We start from the raw sequence: 26,399 nt of genomic DNA, 5'->3' as shown, positions 1-26,399 counted from the left end.
GTGTGTGTGTGTGTGTGTGTGTGTGTGTGTGTGCACGCAGTGGGGTAAGTTACTTCAGCGGGTGTTCGTGTGTGTGAGAGAGGGGTTACTTCAGTGTATGTATGTGTGTGTGTGTGTGTGTTTTACCATTCATCATGTGAACGTCAATGTCACCCCAAAACTCCCATTTCAGCCTTTAAGTTTGTTTTGTTCCAGATTTGTTCCAAGAGTAATTTGTATAAGCATTAGTTTAATTATTAATCTTACCTAATTACTTTGAGCAAATGTTTTATTAATGTATATTTCAGAATATGTTTTTGTCACGGTCACAAAATTGTCACGTCACAAAGAGTAGAAACTCAACAAAAAAGCTTTGACTTTTAATTCATTTTGCCAATGCTTTTTAAAAACACTTGACTTTTATTATAAGGAATATCTTTGATTGAAGAAGTTTGGTGAAAATTTTGATTTTGTGACCGCTTGCGTGATTCCTTCGTTCTCCATTCAAAATATTTTCTAAACATGAATGTAGCTAAACATAAATGTATGCATTTGAACTTACACACCGTGTCTTTGCATATTTACTGTGTAGTGTGTGTGTGTGTGTGTGTGTGTGCGCGCGCTCGCGTTCGGCGTGTGTGCATACATGTGCACATACGTGTGTACGTGCATGCTGCGTACAACTGCCCTCTGAAGTCCAAGGAGGTCTGGATGATTAATGGTTGTCATGGTGAGAGTAGAAAAGTCCCATATTTTCCCAGCCTGGGGGGGTGTGGGCTCCGGGGGGTGGTGCAGAGGACGAAGGGGTGGGGGTGGGCTGGTGGACGATGTGTAGTGGGTGGAGCAGATGTGTGATTAATTTATATTTTCACTCAAACGAGCAGCCAGTGACATGCCCTCTTTACAGGCCCGCAGCACCTCCATAGCCTCCACCCCGTCCCCTCGCACTCCCAAAACGCCCATGGCCTGGATAGTATAACAGCTCAAAAGCCTGTCAGATCCCGCCATTAATGTTTATGCTTGTTTAGCGTTGTACACACTGCAGTATATGCTCCGCTACGCTTACACTTGCCTAGGTGTGTTTGCGGGCTTTGCTAGCGCGGTTGTGGTCCTGATTGTGGCTCTGTTAGCGTTGCTAATGGGTTAAGTGGTGGTACTGGGTGGTGCTGGGGTTTATTAGATATCACAGCGGTCCGTGCTGGGCAACGCTACTGCGCTAAGTGGCAGAGGTCTGTGTCAAGTCGTGTGACAGATCATTTCCCACTTTACGTCTCTCAACGCTCTGAAAATAAACATAATTCTGGCTCACCACAAAAGTGAGAGAGAGAAAGAGAGAGAGAGAGAGAGAGAGAGAGAGAGAGCATGAGCGTAAGCACTGAACTGGCATTTTTCAGTTAAAAGAAAACAATGTTTATCCAAACTGGCCTGCCCGCCGTGCCTCTCCCCCTCTCCACTTGAGATGGGGGTCTACGGTGCAGAGTGGAGAGGAGTGGAGTGCATCAGGGAGCGCTGCTAAGGGCCTTTCATTTGTCTTATTTATTATTATTAGATGTGGATTCTTGCGGTGGAGAGGGACAGGCAGCGCTCCAATCTGCTCTGGGGAGAGCGTCCGGCTTGGCCTCTTGTTTGCTTTGGCTACAGCTGAGTCAAAGGGACAGAGTGCTGGGACTGGCCTGTCACACCACTGGGTTGTGTGTGCGTGTGTGTGTGTGTGTGTGTGTGTGTGTGTGTGTGTGTGTGTGTGTGTGTGTGTGTGTGTGTGTGTGTGTGTGTGTGTGTGTGTGTGTGTGTGTGTGTGTGTGTGTGTGTGTGTGTTTGTGTGTGAGTGTGTGTGTGTCTGTGAGTGTGTGTGTGTGTGTGTGTGTGTGTGAGTGTGTGTGAGAGTGTGTGTGTGAGAGTGTGAGTGTGAGAGTGTGAGTGTGAGTGTGTGTGTACATGTGTGTGCGTGCAGCATGTATTTATGTCCGTACTTCACTTCAGACTGTGGTTACTACAGTATGTGCTTGCATGTGTGGATATACATGTACGGGTATTTATGTATGTGTAGTTTTCCGCATTTTGTGTATGGGTACATACTGTAGGAGTGTATGTGCATGTACATGTGTGTGTGCATGCGCATGGGTGTGTGTGTGTGTGTGTGTGTGTCTTTATCGTGATGAAGATTTTCTCAGCAGGCACTCTGGGTGGTGGTGATAGAGGTGGTGGAGGTTGGAAGACCAAGTCCCGGGCAGCCCAAGTCCCCAGTGCTCCCCTAAATGTTTAGCCCTCTGGGTGGTGATGGCGGAGGAGGAGGAGGAGGTGGGCAGCCCAAGTCTCCACTCACTGCCCGAAATGTTTAGCTTAGCCAGTTAGCCCTGAGGGGTAAAAGCCTGACCAAATAATCACATAATGCTCCCTGGCGTCTCTCAAATGAGAGAGAGAGAGAGAGAGAGAGAGAGAGAGAGAGAGAGAGAGAGAGAGAGAGAGAGAGAGAGAGAGAGAGAGAGAGAGAGAGATCACATGAGTCACCACTGACTGCCCCTTCCTCAAGCCTGCCCCACTCTCACTCTCACCCCACTCCACTCCACTCCTCTCAACCAGACTGGCAAATACACACAGTTCCCCATACACAGCGGTTCCTTAACCACTTAACACACACAGGACACAGATACACATACAGTATGTACACACATACACATACATAAGCACCCACACACACACAGTGTGGGTGGTTACTGTTTCCTTCACGGCTGTACTAACCCCTTCCATGAAGAGCCTATTTAATAACCTCATTGCCACCACAATTGTAATGTCCACGTCTTGATCTTTATATGTCATACCAATGTTGCTATGAAAGCCCAAGTGAAGTGAAATCCCAACTGGGAAACTCCAACTCCCATCCATGTCATTGTGACACAGCACTCCACAGCACACAAGTGCACACTGCACACAACAAAAATTGCATTCATGTCTCACTTGTGCAAAGGTGGCAGCCCCCAATGGCACCCGAAAGGGAGCAGTGCGGCGGGAGGCCGTACCATGCTCAGGGTACCTCAGTCATGGAGGAGGATGTGGGAGAGCACTAGTTAATTACTCCCCCCACCAACCTCCCGGGTTGGGAGCCGAGCCGGCAACATTTGGGCTACAAGTCTGACGCCCTAACTGCTTACCCATGTTATGATATAGTTGAGTCTACGTACATCAGCGGGCCCATCTGCACTAAGAGGCAACATGATTTATCTCGGGGGATAAAAACAGCTCTCCGGCCAGACCGGACTGTTACACACCGCCTCATGCTCTGATGTTTACGATAGTCGTACTTATGATGCTCATGAGTCAACGGTAAATACAATCTGGAGCAGGGGCGGAGATATGGCAGCCTCGCAATAACTCATGACTTACTGCTTACTCTGTGAGCCCAGTAACTTGGAAGTGTATCGCTGTAGCCCGTAAGTCACTCTGAGGTTTATTGCAGCCGGCTATCATTCAAGGATGCAGAGAGAGAGAGAAAGAGAGAGAAAGAGAGAGAGAGAGAGAGAGAGAGAGAGAGAGAGAGAGAGCTCTTCGAGTCAGTGTAGTGCTGATTGTGATTTCTTGGCAGCCTATGAGGTGACATCTTGTCTTTTTTTTCTTCTGAAAACCCCCTTTGCGTGTGCAAAGCGTGAGCATAGCGCAGATTCCTGAGGCGTTTTGTGTGTTCCCGAGAGCTCCTGGAGAGCACGGTCGGTCATACTGACACTGTCATGCCTGTCATGACAAACTGCCTCAGGAGGTGTGCTTGCACGGTGCATCATCAATGACTCTGGCTCCCTTTAAATACGCGGCAATTTCTATGCACTGGCATATTTTTTTGCAGCCATACTCATACTCTCACACACACACACACACACACACACACACACACACACACACACACACACACACACACACACACACACACACACACACACACACACACACACATACTGATGTACAAGCACGCACAATTGCACATAAACATACACATACAGTAACAACAAAACTACCCCAGCAAAAGGGGTCAAAACATGTGGGGTCAGGATTTGGGCCCCACATGGAGCGAGGGCCCCAGCATGTGGGTGCGCTCCAATAGCAGTGGCCTCACAAAGGTAAATTAGTGTAGTACACACACACACACACACACACACACACACACACACACACACACACACACACACACACACACACACACACACAATGCTTACACACACACACACACACACACACACACACACAAAATGCTTACACACACACACACACATACACACACACACACACACACACACACACACACACACACACACACACACACACACACACACACACACACACACACAGACACACACACACACACACACACACACACACACACACACACACACACACACACACACACAGGGGCGATTCTAGGGTCAGGTGGGGCCCCAAGCGAAAATGCAAAATAATGAACATTTGAACCAAAATCGCCACTACTGTGGTAAAGTGTGGGCTGTTATCCACTATCTAGGGGCTTGGGGGCCCCAAGCGGCTGCCTGCCTTGCCTGGTGGCAAGATGCGCCTCTGCACACACACACACACACACACACACACACACACACATTCACACACACACAGACACACACACACACACACACACACACACACACACACACACACACACACACACACACACACACACACACACACACACACAATCCCACAGTGTTTAGATTCTCCCCACACAGTAAGAACCTTATTTAGGAGCCCATCACTTCCCTAATTGGCCCAGTCAACTCACATAACCCAAAACGCTCTGTAGATACACACACGCACAAGCCGGAAAAACAAAATGAGATCCAAAAAATGCAGCAAGCAATGCCTGATGGGATACGATGGGATGGGATGGGAGTGCGTGTGCACGCGTGTGTGTGTGTGTGTGTGTGTGTGTGTGTGTGTGTGTGTGTGTGTGTGTGTGTGTGTGTGTGTGTGTGTGTGTGTGTGTGTGTGTGTGTGTGTGTGTGTGTGTGTGTGTGTGTGTGTGTGTGTGTGTGTGTGTGTGTGTGAGTGCGTATTAAAATGAGTCTACTTCAGTGTGTGTGTGTATGTGTGTGCGCGCGTTTATTTGTGTGTGCGAGTGGAGGCTCCCGGCCGACCAGGGCGGCGCGGGCCGGCGTGGTGGTAACCTGAGCCTCGACGGGAGAGAGGATCAAAGGGCCGGGCCCGAAGAAGCAGCCTGGCCCAGACGACGCTTCCTCCGCCAGGCACAGCGCAGCGCAGCACAACGCCCCGAGCACTAAAACAGAGTCTCGTTAAAGAGAGTCCTTTTTTAATAGGGGCAGCCCCCACCCCCTCAATAGACACATACACACATGCACGCACACGCACACGCACACTCTCTCTCTCACACACACACACACACACACACACACACACACACACACACACACACACACACACACACACACACACACACACACACACACACACACTAAAACTCCTGCTCCCTCCACCATGGCGGCACTACAGCCCCTACTGTTGGTCCACCAGTCAGCAAATACATCACCCAAGAAATCACAATCAGCACTACACTGACTCAAAGAGCTCTCTCTCTCTCTCTCTCTCTCTCTCTCTCTCTCTCTCTCTCTCTCACACACACACACACACACACACACACACACACACACACACACACACACACACACACACACACACACACACACACACACATCAAACTGCTTCAGGGGGTGTGCTTGCGCGATGCATCATCACTGACTCTGGCTCCCTTTAAATAGGCTGCAATTCTACGTACTGGCATATTTTTTTGCAGCCACACATGCACATCGCACACACACACAAACAAACACACACATGCACGCACACACACATACGCACACAGGCACACACAAACACCCACTCGCACGCACACACACACGCACACACAGTGTGTCTTTGTGCCACCCCACCCCCTGTTGCTTGCTCAGCTTTGGCCCTTCGGGGCACAGCAGCATGGCAGCAGACTCAGCCTCAGCCTCAGACACAAAGTCTCCGCTTTTCTGACCGTATCATCATTTTTATAAATATTTTTTGCACGGAAGTTTTTCATCACCTCATAAGAGGAAGAACAGAATTTCTTTGGCATCTCTCTGTGGTTGAGAACTGCACTGTGCAAGTTTGGTAATCTGGGCAAGTTTTATTCTGTAGTCAGGCATTAAAAAAAAATGTTTACTAAGTGATCTCAAAGAAGATGAAAAGTGTTTTATTGTTGTTTTAACGCAACAAAGAAGAAAGGGGAAGGTATTGATCACGTACATCCACATTTTGTTAATGTTAATGCATTGAATTGCTTCCATACCAATTGAATATTTAATTTATTGACATTTCAATGACGTTCCGCTATCACACAGCACTTTCTCATACTAGATTTTAACAAGGAAGCCAAGAGAGAAAGAAAGAGAGAAAGAGAGAGAGAGGGAGAGAGGGGTAGGGAGATAGAGAGAGATGGGGGATAGAGAGAGAGAGTTGTAACACCTCCTATCCCTGCCACTTAAATCACTACTTGTACAGGCAGGGAAGACAAAAGGGGGACAAAAGGGGTCAGTTGTCCCGGGCCCTGGGAGTTGGGGGTGGGGGGCACAATTGGCTCCTCATTACATTGTATGTATTGGGTGGCGAGGGGGCTTCAAGATGACTTTGTCCCCTGCCTGGCCAAAGCTGGACTACAACAGGACTGGGGTGAGTTTCTCAAAAGAGAAGTTGTTAGCCTGTTAGCAACTTTGGTAGTTGCCGATGGGAAAATGCATTGAAAACAACAAAGTAGCTAATGTGGTAAGCAACTTTGGTTTTGAGAAATTCACCCCTGTTCCTTAGAGGTGCTCGCAGGCCGGCCGCTGATGATTTAGCTTGGGGTTGGAGGATGGAGTCTGAGGCGTTCTCACCTGGGGGAACGAAACTCATGTTGACAGTTGGGGCAAGCCAATAGGAAAAGCACACATTTCAGCTCCGACTGGATAGGAGGATGGGGGTGGAGGTGTGGTGCAAGTTGAGGTGCATTTGTGTGTGTGTGTGAGGGGAGTGATTGGTAGTTTTGTCGGTGGGGGGAGAGGCGAGGGGCGCATGGGAGGCTTTTGGTGTGCCAGTAACTGATTACTGGAAGTGATTTTAGGCTAAAATCAACATTGGGTCGCAAAGGGGGCAAAGCAAACGGCTCATATTTTAAAAGGGCCCTTTGCTGTTAAATGTGCCTTCAGAGCAAACACAGAAAGAGAGCAAGGGAAGGAGAGAGACCCATATTACAAGGCTAAAAACAGATCCACGTGAGTTGAAGAGGTGGAACGGTGGTATTTTTTTAATGCAATAAAGGCAGTATTAGGGAGGCAGCGGAGGTGAATAGGTTTTTTTTTCAAATGCAGTGGATTTAAATTTGTACTAATCAGGCCAATAAATGCCTGGTATTGTAAAATGGCCCCATCTGCTGGCTCTGGTTGGTAATGGAAATGTGTTTCATTTTGCAACTTCAGTGGTAGATCGTTACATTATGCTTAGCTGACGCTTCCATCCAAAGTGACTTACACTTATTTACAGGGTCTTGGTTACGGTCTCTGGAGCAATGTGGGTTAGGTGCCATGGAGTGCGGAAGGGTGGGAATCGAATAGTCTGATTATCATAGACTTTCAAATCTCTTTGAGACTTTGTCTGACCAAGAGCATAACAATTACCATTTCCCAAACGGAATGGTTGACCCACCTCCCTTGGTTTGCTAATACTTGTTTGCTTCCTGACAAAGTGGGAGGAGTTCCCATTTTTTCGGGAAATCAGAAAGTACTTGCATTGCTCTTGACCTGACTAGCGGCAACACCGAAGAACGGCACGGCCTGGCTAGGAATCGAATTCTCTGATCTGAAGCCCATCTCCTTAACCAGCAGGCCACAGCTGCCCCATGTAGTAGATCATTAGTATAATAATAATAATAATAATAATAATAATAATAATAATAATAATAATTGTATTTGTATAGCACTGTATCATACAAGGCATGTAACTCAAAGTGCTTAACAAATGGGAAAAAAACATCATTGTTAGAGATGGATTTAAAAGGAGAGGTATAAAGGGGAGGCAGAAATAGCAGGAAGGCAGAGGAAGAAGAGACGGATAGAGATTGTAGAGTCATGAGGTCAACATAGGTTATAGTATGGATAGTAACATATTCTACTCTTTGCAGAGTAGTAATAAACATAACTATTAGTTGACTTGTACCCATCTGTAGCTGCTTAACATATATGACCACAAAGCCATTTGACATAAATACTTTTTCATATTTTATTTAAAAAAAAATGCATTTTGCTTTTAAGTTAGAACTATAAAATATCCAGTTGCCTGGTGTACACGTGTCACTTGTGATTACTAAATAGCAAATTTATTTGTGTCAAAATAATTGCCAATCCACTTCAGAAAAATACTTGAAGTTAGGTCATTGTGTTGTAGTGCACCAGGTTGGATCGTAGCTCACTGTAAATAGAAGTCACTGTTGTCAGTTACTCTGGTGTGAAACTGGCAGTTGAAATACTCTTCATAAGCTTCACTCTACATCAGTGTTTCTCAACGTTTTTTAGGCGAGGCACCCTATCAAATCATGAAAAATTTCAAGGCACCCCAAAACAACAAGCCGTAACATGGCATCGTATCCGATACCACACGAGGCGAGCTTAGAAAAGTAACACATTTGGAGACGTCGCATGACCTACGTTCGAAGTAGAGGATATTTTTCGGGAATTCCCGTGGGTCCCGCGGGATTCCCGCGAGATGGGAGTCAAAATTCAAAGATGAACGGGAGTGGGCAGGAGCGGGAATAAAGATGAATGGGAGCAGGCAGGAGCGGGAATAAAAATGAACGAGACCGGGAATGCTCGCTTATTTTTCCATTAAAAAAAGCCTCGTTTTTTTGATGAAACGGGAGTGGGATTGATTTTGATTGGGAATGGGCAGGATTGGGAAACATTCTTTTCAGGAGTGGACGGGATGGGATTTGTTTCTTTTACTCCAGTCCGGGATGGGACGGGATGGGATTTTTTTTCTGGGACCGGGATGGGACGGGAGTGAAAATCCACTCCTGTGTCATGGTCTAGTTCGAAGTTGCAGCTGACTGGGGCGACCTATATTTACTTTATTGTGTGTAAATGTGTGTGTAAAGATTCCACTGACTAGCATTAACTTATCAATTTAGACAAATATGTATTATATTACATAATTTATTTATCAGCCATGTTTCCGCGGCACCCCTGAGGGGGGCCCACGGCATCCCAGGGTGCCCCGGCACCCCTGTTGAGAAACACTGCTCTACATCATGCCAGCACATGCACATGCAGTATACTGTATATATAGGTTGTCCAGAAAAAAACACTTATGTAAAGTACTGTATTGAATATAGTGAAAAATTCATAAAGTCATTTTCGTATTGTAATAGAATTTAAAGACATCATTTTATCGTCACCACCTGCATGTTTTCAAACACACATCCATTCCATTCACTGCTGACTCATGTAGATGAATGTGCATGAGTCATGTAATTTTCTTGGTATTTATGTGCATTCCCTTGCAATGGCTGCATTCACTTTCGGTGACTGTTGCAGGTATTGTAGCATAGTCTTAAAATATCACTCTTTGAGAACACGAAAAAAAGAGATGTTGAGAAAAATGTGATGTCTGTGACACGTTGAGAGGTACAGGAATTTCCATAAACTACTTTACAAAAATGTTAATCACCGAGACACTCTCTATACGTCTATGGCACCAACAGGTACAAGCTGTGCAGGCAGAATACAAGCAGACATTGATACCAGATGCGTTTTTCCAAAACCCAATTTCTTGCAATTCATCTGCCAGTCACTCAAATTGGTCAGCTGTTTACTTAGGTTTAAGTCAAGGAGAATAAGCTTCAAAAACAGTTTGAAGAACATCATGTTATTTCATTTCAACATAAAAGTTATAAAATATAATGTTATAAAAAATTGTAGAAAATAAGCATATAAATACTGCACTATGAAAACTTGGACTGACTGTGTCTGTCCTCTTGGTTAGTCATATGAAATCAAACCATCCATCCTCCGTCCCTCCTCCTTTTGAAATATTAGTTACTGTAGTATTACAAAATAATGGCTGTGTCAGTCTTTTGGATGCTGTGTTTCCGGCTGTGTCACCCCTCTTCTGCACAGCCCATTTTGCATTTTTAAATTCAATACCAAATGGCCTTGGTGACATGGGACATTTAATTCCGAATGAACTCAATTTAATTCTGAATAAAACTTAATTCTGCTTTGAAAACATGCAAATACTTCACAATTCGGACTTAAATGAAAGTGCAATGTTAACGCCAACGGAACTATTTCATTCGGAATTAAAAACATTACGTAAACAAGGCCATTGTGACCCATAGCTGAGGTCAGCACCCTTGAAATTATTTTCTTTTTTTATTCTATGGCTGAATTACATTTCGGCCAGTGAGGCCTTCCTCCAAGAATTTCATGCTCGTCTTCTATGGTACATACTGAAAACAATCAAACTTTGAAAAGCTGCGCTTGCAAGACTTTCAAGGCATGCAGACCCTCGTAAAACTTTGCAAAATGTAATTCTGCCATGAAATGAAACAGTAATAAAAAAGGACTTCAAGTGTGCTGACCTCTCAATCAATCAACCTGTATCAGCCTTTGTCCTGCATCTTGACCAGAGATGTGCACCACCACAACCATCTCAACCCTAAGCTGGTCTGCCATCAGGACATGGCGTGATGACGTCCTCCACCTCAATAACCTCCATCACCAGATCCCGAATGGCCTTCACGCTGTCCAAACCCCCCTCCTCCTCTTCCTCTCCCTCTTCCCCCTCTTCCTCCTCCTCCTCAGCTGTGCCACATGGAGGTGCCTCAGCGCCCTCTGCTGTCGGCTCAGAGCTTGACAGGTGTTCACGGGATCCGCTCTCCTCCTCGGCTGCGTTCACACCTCCAGAGGCCCCTTCGGAGTCCTCCTCAGCACCTCCTTCCACTCTTGCCGGAGTCACACTCGTCTCCTCTACAGCCTCTACAGGTGGTGCTTCACATGCCTCAGCTGTCTCAGCCATCTCACCACCGCTGTCTTCCTCTGGACTATGGCATCCCTGGGTGGCTTGAGGTGCTGTGCTAGTCGTGGTGGCAGCAATGGTGGTGGTGGCAGTGGGGACAGGGGTGACAGTGGAGTCTTCCTCCTCACAGAGCGGCACAGCACTGCCTGCGGGGACCCCTGCTGGTGGGTTGATGTAGAACGCTCTGTCCGTGCAGCCCGTGGGGGTGGATGGGGCCACTGAGGCCACTGGGGGGGCAGAGGGGACATCGGAGGCAGGTGGTGGGAGAGGCTCTTCAGGGGCAGGTGCGTCTTCCTTGGGAGCAGCAGGAGGAGGCGAAGAGGACACTTGGACTGAGCTGACTTGCTGAATCACCTCCTCAATCCCCGTCTCCTCCTTCATCTTCTCTTCCTCCTCCTTCTCTTTCTCTTTCTCCTCCACGACCACCTTTTCTTTCTCCTTCTCCTTGTCCTCGTCCTCCTCTTTTTGCTCCTTCATTCCTTCTTGTGCTGGAGGTGGTTCACTTTGTTGTTGCACTTTGGTCTGCTCCTCCTGTACCTTTTCTTCTCCACTCTGCTTCTCCATCTCATCCTTCTGCTCCACCTCCCCATGCTCCCCCTGCTCCTGTTTCTGCTCCTCCTCCTGTTGTACTTGTTGCTGCTGCTCCTGTGGTACCTCCGGGCTGCAAACCTCCTCCGCAGAGGTCACGGTCACCCCCGGCACACTAGCAGCCAGAGGGGAGGGCTTGATCTCGCCCCCCAGGAGCATGCGTCCAAGGCCGGGCTGTAGTGGCGGGCTGGAGGGGGCGGATCTCGGAGGCGTGCGGCTGCTGTCCGTCAGGATCATGGACAGGCTGCCCTGGCTGATGGCCTGCAGGTCGGCGCTGTCCACAAACAGGTTGTGCCTCTTCTGACTTGCCGCCTCCTTCACCACTGCAGGGGGCGCCAGAGAGCAAAGGGAAAAAAGATCAACATTTTCTACACTCTGTGGTGGAAGACTATATGGCAGTGGTGGGGAAACCGTTTTTCATTCCAGGGCCACTTCAAATGTTATTAAGTCCTCCAAGGGCCGTACTATGAACATAAACCAGGATTTTCCCTTGCACTATAGGCCTATATTTAAGGTGGTCACCTTTACAACAGACCCCACCATCACCAGATGTCCTGAAATATAACTTAATTATATTGCCATTGTAATTTGTAATATTCCTTCAAAAAATGTCATATTTCATGTGGAACTGCATAACATTAAAATTACGTATATCAAGGATGTCACATTATATTAAGACAATGGAAGTCAACGTCATCCCTTTTGTTTAAAGAGCGGACTGAACTTATGTTAACAATTGTGGGGTAAGAGCGGGTTACTTTTAATGTTGGGGGGAAGGAGGAGATTTTTAATCGGGTGTCGGGACCTTTTTGAATCAGTTAAATAGAATGAAGATCGGTGTGGGGTGTGATTGATGTTTATGGGCACTTCCTTTTTGCATGTGTGTGTGTGTGTGTGTGTGTGTGTGTTGTGCTGTTGTTTGAATTTTTAAAAAAAAAATCTATTATTATTATTATTTTTATTTTTTTTTACATATATCGGTGGCCAGATAAAATGGCCTCAGGGGCCATAAACGGCCCTCGAGACATAGGTTCCCCACCCCTACTATATGGATACAGTATGTGTACATTAAACAAGAAAATGCTGAATGCTGGCATATTGTATGTTCATGTATGTGAGTTGTATGTTATTGTATGTGAGTTGGCGAGTCTCTTAGTACCCAGAGAGGGGATAAATAATCCAGTCCAGTCATCCAACTGATCACTGACCTTTGCTGACTTCTGGGGTGAGAGTCTTGGTTAGAATGTCCTCATACACATTCTCCACTCGGATGAAGTCTGTACAGTCCGCAAATATGTACTGCTCAAAACTCTCCAGTTTCTGAAAAAAGTGGAATTCAATACATGCAGTCACATATACTTAATATCAAGCTTATTATAGTTTAGCTGCTCATAAATATAAGGTAGATTAAAAAACAAAAGTGTAGAAGTAGATGTACAAATTAGAAGCATAGCCAAACTACAGTTGAAGATTATGTTATTACCCCCCGCCATGCAACTTGGACCAGTTAGAACACTTTGCAAAGGTGAAATGGGCTAAAATCCAGAGGAAGACATCTGCCAACCTATTTAACAGCTAATCAAAGAGCCTGTTGTCAGTTTTAATTCAGAAAAAGTACCATGTTGACTATTAATTAGCAGGGGGATAATAACTTTGCCCTTGTCATTTTTGCCCTTGTCATCTTGGGGCCATACCGGTCTGCAGAAAGGGGACCAGGTGTATAAGCCTTTTATCAGTTTACAAGATGTATATAAGGTGCTGTTTCTACGTAGCAGGATATATTTATTTGTGTGAATTTTTTTCTCCTGTTTAGGTGGAAATGGATGAAAATAAAAACTCCATTGTAACATGTGTTTTAGCCCCCTAAATGGGATATTTTTTAAGCAGGATTTTTGATATGTGGTTTTTAAAAATCTGCTTACATAAACACGGAACGCCAAAACCAATGTAACCAGGAGAAAAAATATCCACATTTAAAAATATCCTGCTGCGTGGAAACAGCTCCTAAGTATAAATGAACGAAGGGAGCGTACGGGTCTGCATGAGGGGGCCAGGTGTCTCCTCAGCACGGGTAGTGTGATGTCCATCAAGGCCTCCTGGAAGAAACGCTTCCGCACCGTGCTGCTGTCATAGTCATATTGCTGCATAAGGACATGGACACATGAGCATCATTAGTCATATTGCTGAGGGACACAGATAAATACAACTGTTTTTTTTTTTTTTTGCTCAGGCATCTGATGGTACAACCACAGCTAATGCCCATAAATGAGTTAGTAATCGGGAATTAATGTACCAATGAATATTCTTCTTGGATAATCCACTAAAAACAAAAACAAAAAAAAGTATCGAATCCATACAATAGTGGCATTAGCTGCGGTTGCACCCCCCTGGCAGGTGTTACTACTAAATTGTCAATCATAATCATATTTCAACATAGTCTTTCATAAAGATCCTCTCATATTTCTGAGGATCACCGACAAATACATAAACTCATTGAATCCATACAATAGTGGCATTAGCTGTGGTTGCACCACCCTGACGTGCTAATACAGCCATTGACCCCTAGTCATCTTAGTCATGTGTAGAACCATCATATTAATGACATAGTCATATTGTTTAGAGACACAGACACTAGGGATGCAAACGATTAATCGACTGTAATCGATCAATGCGTTAATCGATTAAAAAACATTAATCGCAATTAATCGACAATTCAACTGACAGGAGACCCAGGTCAAATGGGCATGTGAAGAGTGTTAGTGAAGAGGGGTATGAATAGTGGGAATATTTAAATCAGTTTGGATTAAAGAATCTTTGGATTAAAGAATTGAAATAGAATTACTTTAAATGTGATATTTTATCTCAATTTTTAATTACATTTTTTATATTTAGTAGGCTTTTTTCGAGAAACATTGAGATTTTGGTGAGAAAATGCCGCTTATCAATTAATCGTAAGTCGATCGATAAGGCTATCAACTAATGATTAATGAATTAATCGATAATTTGCATCCCTAACAGACATATAATCATATATAGCACATTTAATACAAAGAATGTACTGGATATTACTCTGACAGTGTGGCTACAAAACACAAGACAGCATTGGTTGTTGAAATCAGAGAACTGAAAGAGCTCTGTGTGTGTGTGAGAGAGTTTAGAAGTAGTGATACAGTACTTTGACTTTGACAAATGAATTGAACAAATTGTGAGTAATGCTGATGGAGTGGGAGACTGGGGATATGTTACCATCATATCACGATTATTACCTTGAGCACTCTAGCCTTGGCTTTGTCCATGACAGACCCCAGCTGGCCAGCGTTGTCTTTCGCAGACTGAAGCAGCGACTCAAAGGTGTATATGGCATTATCCATCAGCTACAGGAAAAGCAACAAACTCATTCAGCACATCTACAATGATGCAGAGGATGGAACAGCTTCGCTATAGCCTTGTGCAATGTCCAATGGTTTAATGTTGGTCAATGTCCACTAGGGGGTGGCAAATATAACAAAATTAATACAGCATCTGATTCATATCATAGGACAGCTGATTCGAACACCATCGTCACATTGTCTGTAGTTTTGTCATTGCCAGAACTACTTTAACTGTGACAGAACTATGATCCATCGTCTATGCCCACCCACATCCCAATCGTACAATTCAAACACTCTCTCTCTCTCTCTCTCTCTCTCTCTCTCTCTCTCTCTCTCTCTCTCTCTCTCTCTCTCTCTCTCTCTCTCTCTCTCTCACACACACACACACACACACACACACACACACACACACACACACACACACACACACACACACACACACACACACACACACACACACACACACACACACACACACGCACACACCTGCTGCATGTCCCTCTGGGCGCCCTGCACTAGTTTGGGGGTGTTGGAGAAGCCAAATCTCTGCTGCAGTCCCTGGAGCTTGTCATGCAGGGTGTCCAGGCCCTGGAAGCCGTCCTCCAGCCGCTCACGACCAGCCTGCTGCAGAGCCTGGTGGGGGAGGAAGGACAGAGGCACTTTATGGAGGAAAAGGTTTGGACATCTAAATACAATAAATACTACTAATAGATTGGAAGCCACCCCACAGACGCTCCCGGCCAGCCTGCTGCACAGCCTAGTGTGTGTGACCTTATGTTAGTAAAAGTTTTACATTTCATAACGAACAGATCGATATACAGTACAGTGTGAGTGGGGGCAGAGCAAGAGGGACAACAGTTATCTTCAGGGTTCCCACACCTTTCTCATGAACAGATTCAAGCACTTTTTAAGCACCTTCAAGCACAAAAGTTTCAGTTTTCCAGCACCTTTAATCAGTCGCTGGAAGGGGGTATGGGGGTCCTCCTCCACAAAATTGTGTGTTTTTAAGATGCAATTTCCTGCATTCTAATCAATCCCATCTGACATCTCACTTCCTCAGATTTTTGATGTACCTTAACATTTTATTTCTATTATTTGGCTTACTCAGTTTGACTTGTTGCAAATTTCAAGTATTTTCAAGCACTTCACCAACAATTCAAGCATTTTCACAACCTTGAAAACACTTAACTGAAATTCAAGCATTTTCAAGGAATTCAAGCACCAGTGGGAAGGAACCCTGTATCTTATGAGGCAAGAGGAACCACAGTCACCTGATGCTATTAACCCCTTAATGCACGCCGTAATACACAACTATGACAGTGCACGGGGCCTTTAGTATTATATTACGACTTGGTTATTGCCATTCTGGTAACAGCTAATTTATAATGCCGTGCCTTAAGGGGTTAATGGTTTGAAGATTTCAGAAATACTAATAATAGACTGACAGAAGTGAAGACAGAGCAAGCTGACAACATTCACCTTGTGCACCTCGTGCCTATACAGGCTTGTACAATTCAGGGGTGTGTTTCTCGAAAGCATAGTTGTTAGCCAGTTAGTAACTTGGGTAGTTGGCAATGGGATATTGCATTGCAAAAAACAAAGTAGCTAACATAGTTAACAACTATGGTTTCGAGAAATGCACCCAATGTTTGTACATTTCAGTAGATACAGGGGAAGATGGGCCAATAGTCACTCTAACTCTGCCAGTATATTTCAGAAAGAAAAATAACTGTACGTTGCATTACATTGCAGAGTTACAGAAGACAAATGATACTGTGAGGCAAGAGGCAGTTTGATTGGTACAAGGGAGTCACATGATGCATAAGTGCAAAGTATGTTTCTGAGCCGTTCTCAGGAATCCTAAACCCAACGGATGCCGGAAATGTCAGAGACGTATGAAGTAGAAGTACTGCTACTAATGTAATTAGTAGTTTGGTATTACATAGCTGTGAATGAATAATATCATACTAGTAGTAGTAATGTAACTACATCCAAAAGAGAACTTCTGCCTCTACTTCTACCTTATACACCCCTATCGAATCAGTCCATACATAGTAAACTCAGAAAGTACAGTACCAATGTTTAGTACCAAAATATAGATTTCCCTCTGGCCACCTTCTTACGTAGATTCTCTGGATTCTCTAGATACGACACTATACTACATAGTCCATTTCTCCTATTGAGTCCTACTCTCTAAGCATTGTATTAACACTGAAGACTTTACTGTGTAAGCCCATATTTTGTCATACTGGACCTATGTCTGTGCTATTTTATTTGTGTTTGTTTGCTTTTGTTTTGACTGTTTTGTTTGCTCTTCTTCATTGTTAAATAAATTAAGAATTAAAAAAGAAAACCCGAAAGAAGGGAAAAAAATGGAAATGCAAAAAAAAAAATAGGCTATAATGTCTGTGACTGACCTGGTGGACCTGTGGGTATGTCCATCCGTGTCCCCTAACGTCTTTGCAGAGGCAGTCCAGCCGCTCCTCACAGAGCTGCCTGACGGCCTGGAAGCCCCTGTTGACCGGCTCCAGCAGCTCCTCCAGCACAGAGGTGAGGTACGGGGTCACATGCTCCGCACAAACACTATGGGCCTGCTCCGACACCAGACCTGAGGTGGTGAACACCAGGGGTGGAAAAGTAACTTTTTACTTTTACTCAATATTGTACTTGAGTAGCTTTTATGAATACTTTGTACTTTTTAAGTAATTTTTAAAATTAATACTTTTACTTGTACTTGAGTACATTTTGACCCAAGTACTTTACTCAATTACACTGGAACCTGGCCTGAGTACTGAGTAAAAAAAATTGACTGAGAGACAAAATGCCATGCACGATAATGCCACAATCCGCCAGAAATGAAAGATTGTGCAGGATGGCACACAGCATTTCCACTATTTTACTATCTTGTATCAATGTATTGGATGATGGCTGGTGCCAAGCAAGAGATAGAGGTTATGGAGGACGATATTCAAGAAAAATAAAAATAACATTCTCAAGAGGAAAGCTAATTAAAAGTAACTAAGTACTTTTTACTCAAGTTACATTTTAAGTGAAGTACTTTTTACTTTTACTTGAGTAGATTTTTAGATAGGTACTTTTACTTGTACTTGAGTAGAATTTAGGCAAAGTAAAGATACTTTTACTTGAGTACACATTTTCTGTACTCTTTCCACCTCTGGTGAACACGCACACGCACGCACGCACATACACACACGCACACACACACACACACACAGGTGAGGTACGGGGTCACATGCTCCGCACACACACTATGGGCCTGCTCCGACACAAGGCCTGAGGTGGTGAACACACACACGCACGCACGCACATACACACACGCACACACACACACACACACAGGTGAGGTACAGGGTGACCCACTCCGCACAAACACTACGGGCCTGCTCCGACACAAGCCCTGAGGTGGTGAACACACACACACACACACACACACACACACACACACACACACACACACACACACACACAGGTGAGGTACAGGGTGACCCGCCCCGCACAAACACTATGGGCCTGCTACGACACAAGGCCTGAGGTGGTGAACACACACAAGCGCACACACACACACACACACACACACACACACACACACACACACACACACACACACACACACACACACACACACACACACACACACACACACACAGGTGAGGCATACGCACGCACATACACACACGCACACACACACACACACACAGGTGAGGTACAGGGTGACCTACTCCGCACAAACACTACGGGCCTGCTCCGACACAAGCCCTGAGGTGGTGAACACACACACACACACACACACACACACACACACACACCCACACACACACACCCACACACACACACACACAAGCACACACACACACACACACAGGTGAGGTACAGGGTGACCCGCCCCGCACAAACACTATGGGCCTGCTACGACACAAGGCCTGAGGTGGTGAACACACACAAACACACACACACACACACACACACACACACACACACACACACACACACACACACACACACACACACACACACACACACACACACACACACACACACACACACACACACACACGTGAGGTACAGGGTGACCTACTCCGCACACACACTACGGGCCTGCTCGTACACCAGGCCTGAGATAGATGAGATAAAAACTGTAACAGAAAATTGTCTTTTGCCATGACTCCAGTCATTCTCACTAACATTCATGCTGGTAATGTTCATCTTGCTGTACACATTATGCAAACAAACAGATGCAAACACGTGCACTGTATGTACATGCACACACATAAACACATACGCAAACACACAAATGCAAACACATGTACATTGCATACAAATAAACACACATGCAAACAAACAGCTGCAAACATGTGTATGTACATGTACACACAAACTCATACACAAACAAATGCAAACACATGCACATTGCACACATGCAAACAAACAGATGCAAGCACATGAACACGTGCAGCAGTACACAAACACATGCAAGCACATGTATGCACACACATGAACTCACGCGCCAACAGGCGAAATGTGCAATAACTCAATGACAGAATGATGCAAACACATTCACAGCATTTTTTATATTATGTTTGCTGTAGCTTTGAAACAGCTTCTTTTTTTGTTCCAAGACATGGGGTAGCCCCTAAGTCCTACCAGTGGAACGCTGCAATAGTGACTGAAAAGTTAACAACCATAGTACTGCTATGACCTAACACACAGCCTTTAGTAATGCACTACGACTTGGTCGTTGCCATTCTGGTAACAACAAATGTTTAACTAGTTGTTAACGTGTTAACGGGTTAAACACGGTCATGCTAAACCCTGGCATAAACAAAAAAAACCCCATCAGATTCACCTTGTAGCTTGGTCTCCAGGAAGGCCTGCGAGGAGCTGATCTGGTCCATGTTGGCGCGCAGCAGCGCTCCCTGCTGTTGGGCTGTGGCACTGCACTCCTCCTTCAGGCTCTGGAGACACTGATCCACCTGGGACAACACCTGGGTGTGGGCAGCCTCCACTAACTACACAACAACAACAAAATGCACGAGCAACATCAAAAGTATATTCACCATCAGTTTATTATGTGAAGCGGCTTTAGTTAGCTAACTCAATGGGGTATTCCAGAAAACAAGTTTACTGATGAAGTTCACAAGTTCACCTATCTCAGTTTTTGACATTTGACGTTTTGTTGCAATAATGAACCTAAAATACCTTGGTGTTAGGAGGGATATCACTTAATTATAGATAAATTGCTCAGTCACTTCTCTGGGTCTCTGGGTACAACATAGAAAAGCAAAAGCCAACAAGGTGCTTCATGACAAGCTGCAGGTATCATTTCTATGATGTTCATAATATAATATGGCTGCATGGAAGAAAGTCCTGCTTTAATCTCATTGTAATGTGGTGGTGATAATAAAGAGTTATATTCTTACAAAATAAACTATTCCACTCTGACACAACAAACTCTGCAGAGTCTGAGAATGTGTGATTCGTACAATCAATTGGTTGAGAGCACAAGCACTATTAGGTAATAAAACCACTTCATGGGAATGAGGAACAGAAAGCACACTAAGGGGTTTACAGCTTCTGCTACTTCAGCAAACAGGACTGTGGCAAAGATGCCCAGGGCCAGGAGTGCGTTGCAATATGCACCCTTGCCTCCTCCACTTGCCTCCTCCACTTGCTTCTCGTCATGATGACATCACTGACAACAGCATTATATTTCAATATCTTGCAAAAGCTCAATTGTAGAGTCTTTTTCTCATCTGCAATTGGGATGGTGAATGAAAAACAGTCCCTCAAAAGTTGTTGTGGCTAGGCTGACAGCTGGGAAACTTTATCGTTTTCTCCACGGAGGAGGGGCCAGGAGGTGGGACGAGGAGACAAGCGCAAGTGGAGGAGGCAAGGTTGCATATTAAAACGCACTCCAGTACAACAAAGGAGCTCTCTAACATACTGACACATACAGTATGCACTCTACAACAAAGAGACTCACTAACATAAACTTGTATAGGCTGTTATAGATGCACAGTGCAACAAAGACAGTAACATAGGGTCCATTTCAATATCTAACCTCCCGTCTGTGTTCTGCGTTTGTGACCTTATGCTTCGTTGACGCCTCGCCTCCGTGAAGAAAACAATTAACACAACATTTGGGAAACTTTTCCCCATTCAACATCCTGATTGCAAATGAGAACATGACCTTTGAATTGTGCGAGATACTGAATAAATCTTCTATCGTCGATGGCGTCTTGTCTCGCATCACAAGGCCACAAGTACAAGTGGACTGTGGGATCTTGATGGGAGATTAGATATTGGAAATGGACCCATAGACCAGGGCCAGTTCTAATCAATTTGGTGCCCTAGGTGAGCACCCTCTTTCCATTTTGGGAATGTAGAAATTGTCTGAACATACACAGCGTCACATATCAGATGGAGCACCGCTGATCCTGGTACCCGAGTGCACACGAGAAAACTATTGGCAGTGTAAAGTTCAATGCTTTCTTTTTCTTGACGTTCTAATTCTGTGAGCCTTTTGGGTGTTTTTCTGGCGCCCCCAACCCATTTGGTGCCATAGGCGACTGCCTTGTCTGCCTCTGCCTAGCGCCGGTCCTGCCACAGACTTACGGATAGCCAGGCTCTCCTCTTCTCCGCCCTCTTCCCCTTCAACTGGGGAAACAGCTCCCTCTGAAGGTACGGAATACACCCTTCCACCACCAAGTGTGTGAGGACCTGAAACACATACACACAGGCATGCATGTCCACACGCACACGGACACACACAGGGGCAAATAGTACATACATCACTGTTACGTAAGATGCAAGAACAGTTTGTACAAGAACAGTACGTGCAAGAAAAGTTTGTGAACCATGTCATGAACAGTTTACAGCCATGTGTAAAATGTACATTCCAAATGCCCGATACATGGCCCAACATAAACAGTATACATTCTACACATTCTATACGGCCTGCATAGCGCGTTTCAATCACCATCAGCTGGCGTGCTGTCGTGTACTTCTTGCCCCCCTTCAGCATCAATAAGCTGCAGAGGGTGCAGAGCTCTGCAATCCAAACACGCTGACATGCCCTGGTCCAGTAGTTCTCAATCTTTTTTGAACAAACGCCCCGTTGTCTCGTCTAGCAACACCCACCTTAGTATTAAAATATATAATAGTCTAGGCCTCACTTGTTTCCTGTCTGTCTCGACTGTCCCGTCACAAAAATAAAAGCCCAAAAAACCCCCCCCCCCCCCCCCCAATTTACTGTATGAAGAGTTCAGATGCAAAACCCCCTAACTCTTGTTGTTGGTTTGGTTTACATTCATGTACTTGATAATACATATAAATAGTTATTTTACATAAATAAAATAAAAAAATGCAATTTTGATAGCTTTGTAGTGAATAAAAATGAATTAAGATTATTTTCTGAAAAGGGGGTTTTGAATGTGAACTCTTCATATATAATAGACTAATGCAACTACCCCCTCCCCTAACCTTTCTCCTCAACGTCCCCCTAGAGCTCCACAACGACTCCTGGGGGTCTGTAGAGCCCCCGTTGAGACACGCTACTCTAGTCTCTGGCCATGACGTCATCGCTGCATCTCCTAAGAGGTGTGAAGACCATGTAAGGTTGCAGCGGGTTTGCAGTGCAGCTCATCCTGTGTTCCCAGTGCAGAGTAAACACATAGTGCAACACCTAGAGAGCAATCTGGGGCCAAATATCCTCCACAGATGTTAAATCGACTCCCTAAGTGTGAAAATGAATGAGAACCCAGGGCATCTCTAATAGGGCATGTTGTATGAGTGTGTGTACTCCACTAACGCTGTGCTAAAAACACTAAGCCTACTTAGCGTATTGTTCAGCATATTTCCTGTGCACTTTGTATCTGCAACTGATGTACTATGCTCTGATTATGTCCTCGGTTTTAAGTCGCTTTGGCCAAAACGACTGCCAAATGTAATGTAATGGAAAGTAATGGAAAAAAAATGTAATGTAATGAATTAACACTGTAAAATATTCTGCATACTCTTCACTACAGACTGCAGAACTGCAGGCCATGCCATAAAGACAGATGTTAGATGTGAGACTAGTGCACACACGATTTAGCACTGATCTATTAGTGTGTGTGTGTGTGTGTGTGTGTGTGTGTGTGTGTGTGTGTGTGTGTGTGTGTGTGTGTGTGTGTGTGTGTGTGTGTGTGTGTGTGTGTGTGTGTGTGTGTGTGTGTGTGTGTGTGTGTGTGAGCGTGTGGCTCTGTGTGTGTATGTGTGTATGTGTATGTGTGTGTGTGTGTGTGTGTGTGTGTGTGTGTGGTCTCTATGTGGTTTTCCCCTCAACATCCGTCACTCGCTTTGCTCGCTCACTAAAAATACTGCTCGAAAACGGCTCAGACCACTCTCTGCCCACACATACACAAACACACACATAGTTTGCCCACATATGTACCTACATGCAAGTCCACATACACACGTTTTTGTGCGTGCGTATGTGTGTGTGCACGGGTATGTGTGTTTGTGTGTGTGTGTGTGTGTGTGTGTGTGTGTGTGTGTGTGTGTGTGTGTGTGTGTGTGTGTGTGTGTGTGTGTGTGCATGCGTATGTGTGTGTGCGTGTGTGTTTATTTGTGTGTGGGTGTGGGTGTGTGTATGTGCATGCGTGCATGCCTGTGTGTGTGTGTGTGTTTGTATCACAAAAGTTGCACCTGTGTGTCATCTCCCACTAGCATGTCCCATGATTCATAGCGGCCCGTCTCCTGTCGATGAAAGTCTACGGCTGCCAGAAAGGCCTGTGTCTCACAGCTGGGTTTGTGCAGAGAGTCTGGAGGACAATGAAGGGAGAGAGAGAGAGAGAGAGAGAGAGAGAGAGAGAGAGAGAGAGAGAGAGAGAGAGAGAGAGAGATTCGATTATTGTTGATACTTAAGAATGCCCCACGATACGATACGATTCGATTGTCGGCCGTAGGATTATTCGATTATAATTTACACCCCTAGAACATAGTACATGCACACCTTTGCAACATGAGTTCTGCAGTCTGTGTAAGAGTGATTCTCTAATTCGCCTACACTTTTAAGTCCGTAAATTTTATTTGGCATTTCCATTAACTATTAACTGCATCCAATGATGTTTTGGACATTAGAAAACATTTATCTTTCATATAATACAGAAAGTGTAGACATAGCATTATTTCCCTCAGCAAGAATGAATATTTAATACTGGTTTTGGGCGTTTTCATGCCGTCCTGTTTTCCAAATGTCAGATTCAGTCTTCATATTAACATGTAAAGAAACTTGTTTTGCCCAAGACGATTGCAAATGTTGATTCACAGTAATCATCACAATATGACAAAACTGTCAGAAAGACCACTGTCCTTTCCATTATACATGAAATTTGCCATTTTGTGTGTGTCCACGAAAACTGTGTTAACCGTGTCACGGTCTGAAACCTCCTCCATAAATCAGTAATGGTTTGGTCTTAGGCCATACGAATAACATCACGTGATGTCATAACCTCTTTGGCAGGATACGGGAAGACTTTTTGGTAAATTTTGAGCTCCATCCTTCCATAATTTAATCCATTCTTTTTCATGTTCTCATAGCGGGAAAATTGCCTGTCAACAGTGTTATCAACATATTCATAAGAATCTGAATTAGAAATCACATGTAGAAAAACACAGATAAAGCATACAGATACATGAATTGATTAAGGTGTTGTGGTGGAACTTCTGAGGTCCTCAGTTAGCACAACACCATAAAAATGTCTGAAATGTCAACGGTGTTACCGTCAATGGTGTTACAATTAAGTATGACAGTCAGGGTTGCCAGATGAGGCTGATGATTTCCAGCCCAAAAAATAATCAAAATCCGCCCTAAAAACCCGCCCAATTCTATTGATTTATATGGCAGTGGGAAGGTTTTTCTGATAGATGCCATTTTTACCCGCACACGACCATCCTAAGCAGCCCAATCTGGCAACACTGATGACAGTTGAGGAGGAGTATGTTTTTGCCAATTTATATCCATATTGACAGACAAACAAACAAAATAATTTGTGTTCTAGGGAGATGGGTTTGTCTGCTCTGTTTTTTTCTCCTAAAAAAGTGCCGACTTGTTCCCCTGCACTGTTGACCGTAACACAGTTGAGTTACACCGTTGACTGTTTTGAAAGTGTTTTTGTGCTATTGATCCCTTATGTGTTGGAAAAATCCTATGAACATACACTAGGGATTATCTCTGGAGAAGGAAGTCTTGTGTAAGGAGGGTGACTATATTCAAATCAGACGTTACAGGGATTTATGATGAAAAATGTGTCAGTCTGTATCACAGTGACTCATAAAATCCTACTTATGAAGCTCAACAATCACATTTTCTATATCAGTTGCACAGATTAATGACAACATTACTGCTAAGGGACATAAGCACTTTCAAACATATATTGTTTCAACTCTGTAGTATTTTTATATATGTTTGAAATGACATAGTATTTGTCCATAACACTGTTGACAAAATAATTAAGCAAATGTTCGCTTTCATTAGAGTATTTATCAAATGATTTAAGATTAAGCTTGGCAATTTGTTTGTTTGGAAACTTAAATATATACACTATGTAAACATCTAGGTCATTTAGTTGAAAAAAAATTCTGATAATTGACATTTTGCTTTTGCCAAAAGCGTAGGGAAATCGTAGAATCACTCGTAAGCTGTTGAGAATGACAGGATACTATGTACGTATATGTTACAGAGAAAACGTACACTGAAATACACTATGGACAGCATACAGCACGTATAGAATGTATACTGTTTATATAATGCTAGATCATTCGGTGAGTCTGGAATGTGTGTCCTATATGCCGAACTGTAAACGATTCTTCCTCAGCAAATGCAGCAATGATGTATGCTGCATTTCGGCATTTCCCCAGTGTGTGTGTGTGTGTGTGTGGTTGGAAGGGGTGGGGGGGCATAATGAGTCAGGAAAGGGATCCACCCACTTGGCTGCAACGGTCGTGTGGTCAACAGAGAGATAGCCAAGCTGAGATAGTACAGCCAGCCTCTGAAGCCTCTTATCAGCCATGCGAACTGATAACAGCTTTATCCACTAAGGGTTTTGTAAACTCCACTTGTGTCCACTCAAACGGCTGCAATGCAAAGATCTGCATTAGGAATGCATTTGGAATGTCGCCGCAGCTTGTGATATCTGTCCAGTTTTGCTTGGTAGAGCATGGCGGCAGTAAATTCATCATGATTGATGACTATGATGAGTTTGTGGTGAATTGTGATTATTAGTCTTGGGCGTATGTACGTTATCTCATACTGTACTTGAAGTTGTTTTCCTCTGAAACTAGTTGTTGGCAAAAAAGACTGAATTCCACGCCAAC

The 26,399-nt window shown here is 44.4% G+C and overlaps 1 protein-coding gene across 1 annotated transcript in view; it reads right to left on the bottom strand.

Annotated features, from left to right (window-relative positions):
- Positions 1 to 8,283: 8,283 nt before the first annotated feature.
- niban1b (niban apoptosis regulator 1b) overlaps positions 8,284 to 26,399 on the bottom strand; it is a 27,037-nt gene continuing 8,921 nt past the window's right edge. Inside the window, exons 6-14 of the mRNA XM_063200798.1 lie at positions 23,730 to 23,845; positions 21,657 to 21,761; positions 19,888 to 20,050; positions 17,441 to 17,631; positions 15,510 to 15,656; positions 14,919 to 15,026; positions 13,686 to 13,793; positions 12,861 to 12,972; positions 8,284 to 11,975 (exon numbers count right to left, since the gene is read on the bottom strand). Coding sequence (XP_063056868.1) covers positions 10,705 to 11,975; positions 12,861 to 12,972; positions 13,686 to 13,793; positions 14,919 to 15,026; positions 15,510 to 15,656; positions 17,441 to 17,631; positions 19,888 to 20,050; positions 21,657 to 21,761; positions 23,730 to 23,845 — 2,321 coding nt within the window. The 3' untranslated portion in view covers positions 8,284 to 10,704. The remainder of the gene's footprint in view (positions 11,976 to 12,860; positions 12,973 to 13,685; positions 13,794 to 14,918; positions 15,027 to 15,509; positions 15,657 to 17,440; positions 17,632 to 19,887; positions 20,051 to 21,656; positions 21,762 to 23,729; positions 23,846 to 26,399) is intronic.

This window comes from Engraulis encrasicolus, chromosome 6 (genome assembly GCF_034702125.1).
Source record: "Engraulis encrasicolus isolate BLACKSEA-1 chromosome 6, IST_EnEncr_1.0, whole genome shotgun sequence".
NCBI classification, from domain to species: Eukaryota; Metazoa; Chordata; class Actinopteri; order Clupeiformes; family Engraulidae; genus Engraulis; species Engraulis encrasicolus.
Note: the sequence above shows the minus strand (reverse complement) of the source record. Positions and strands in the feature narration are given on the sequence as shown.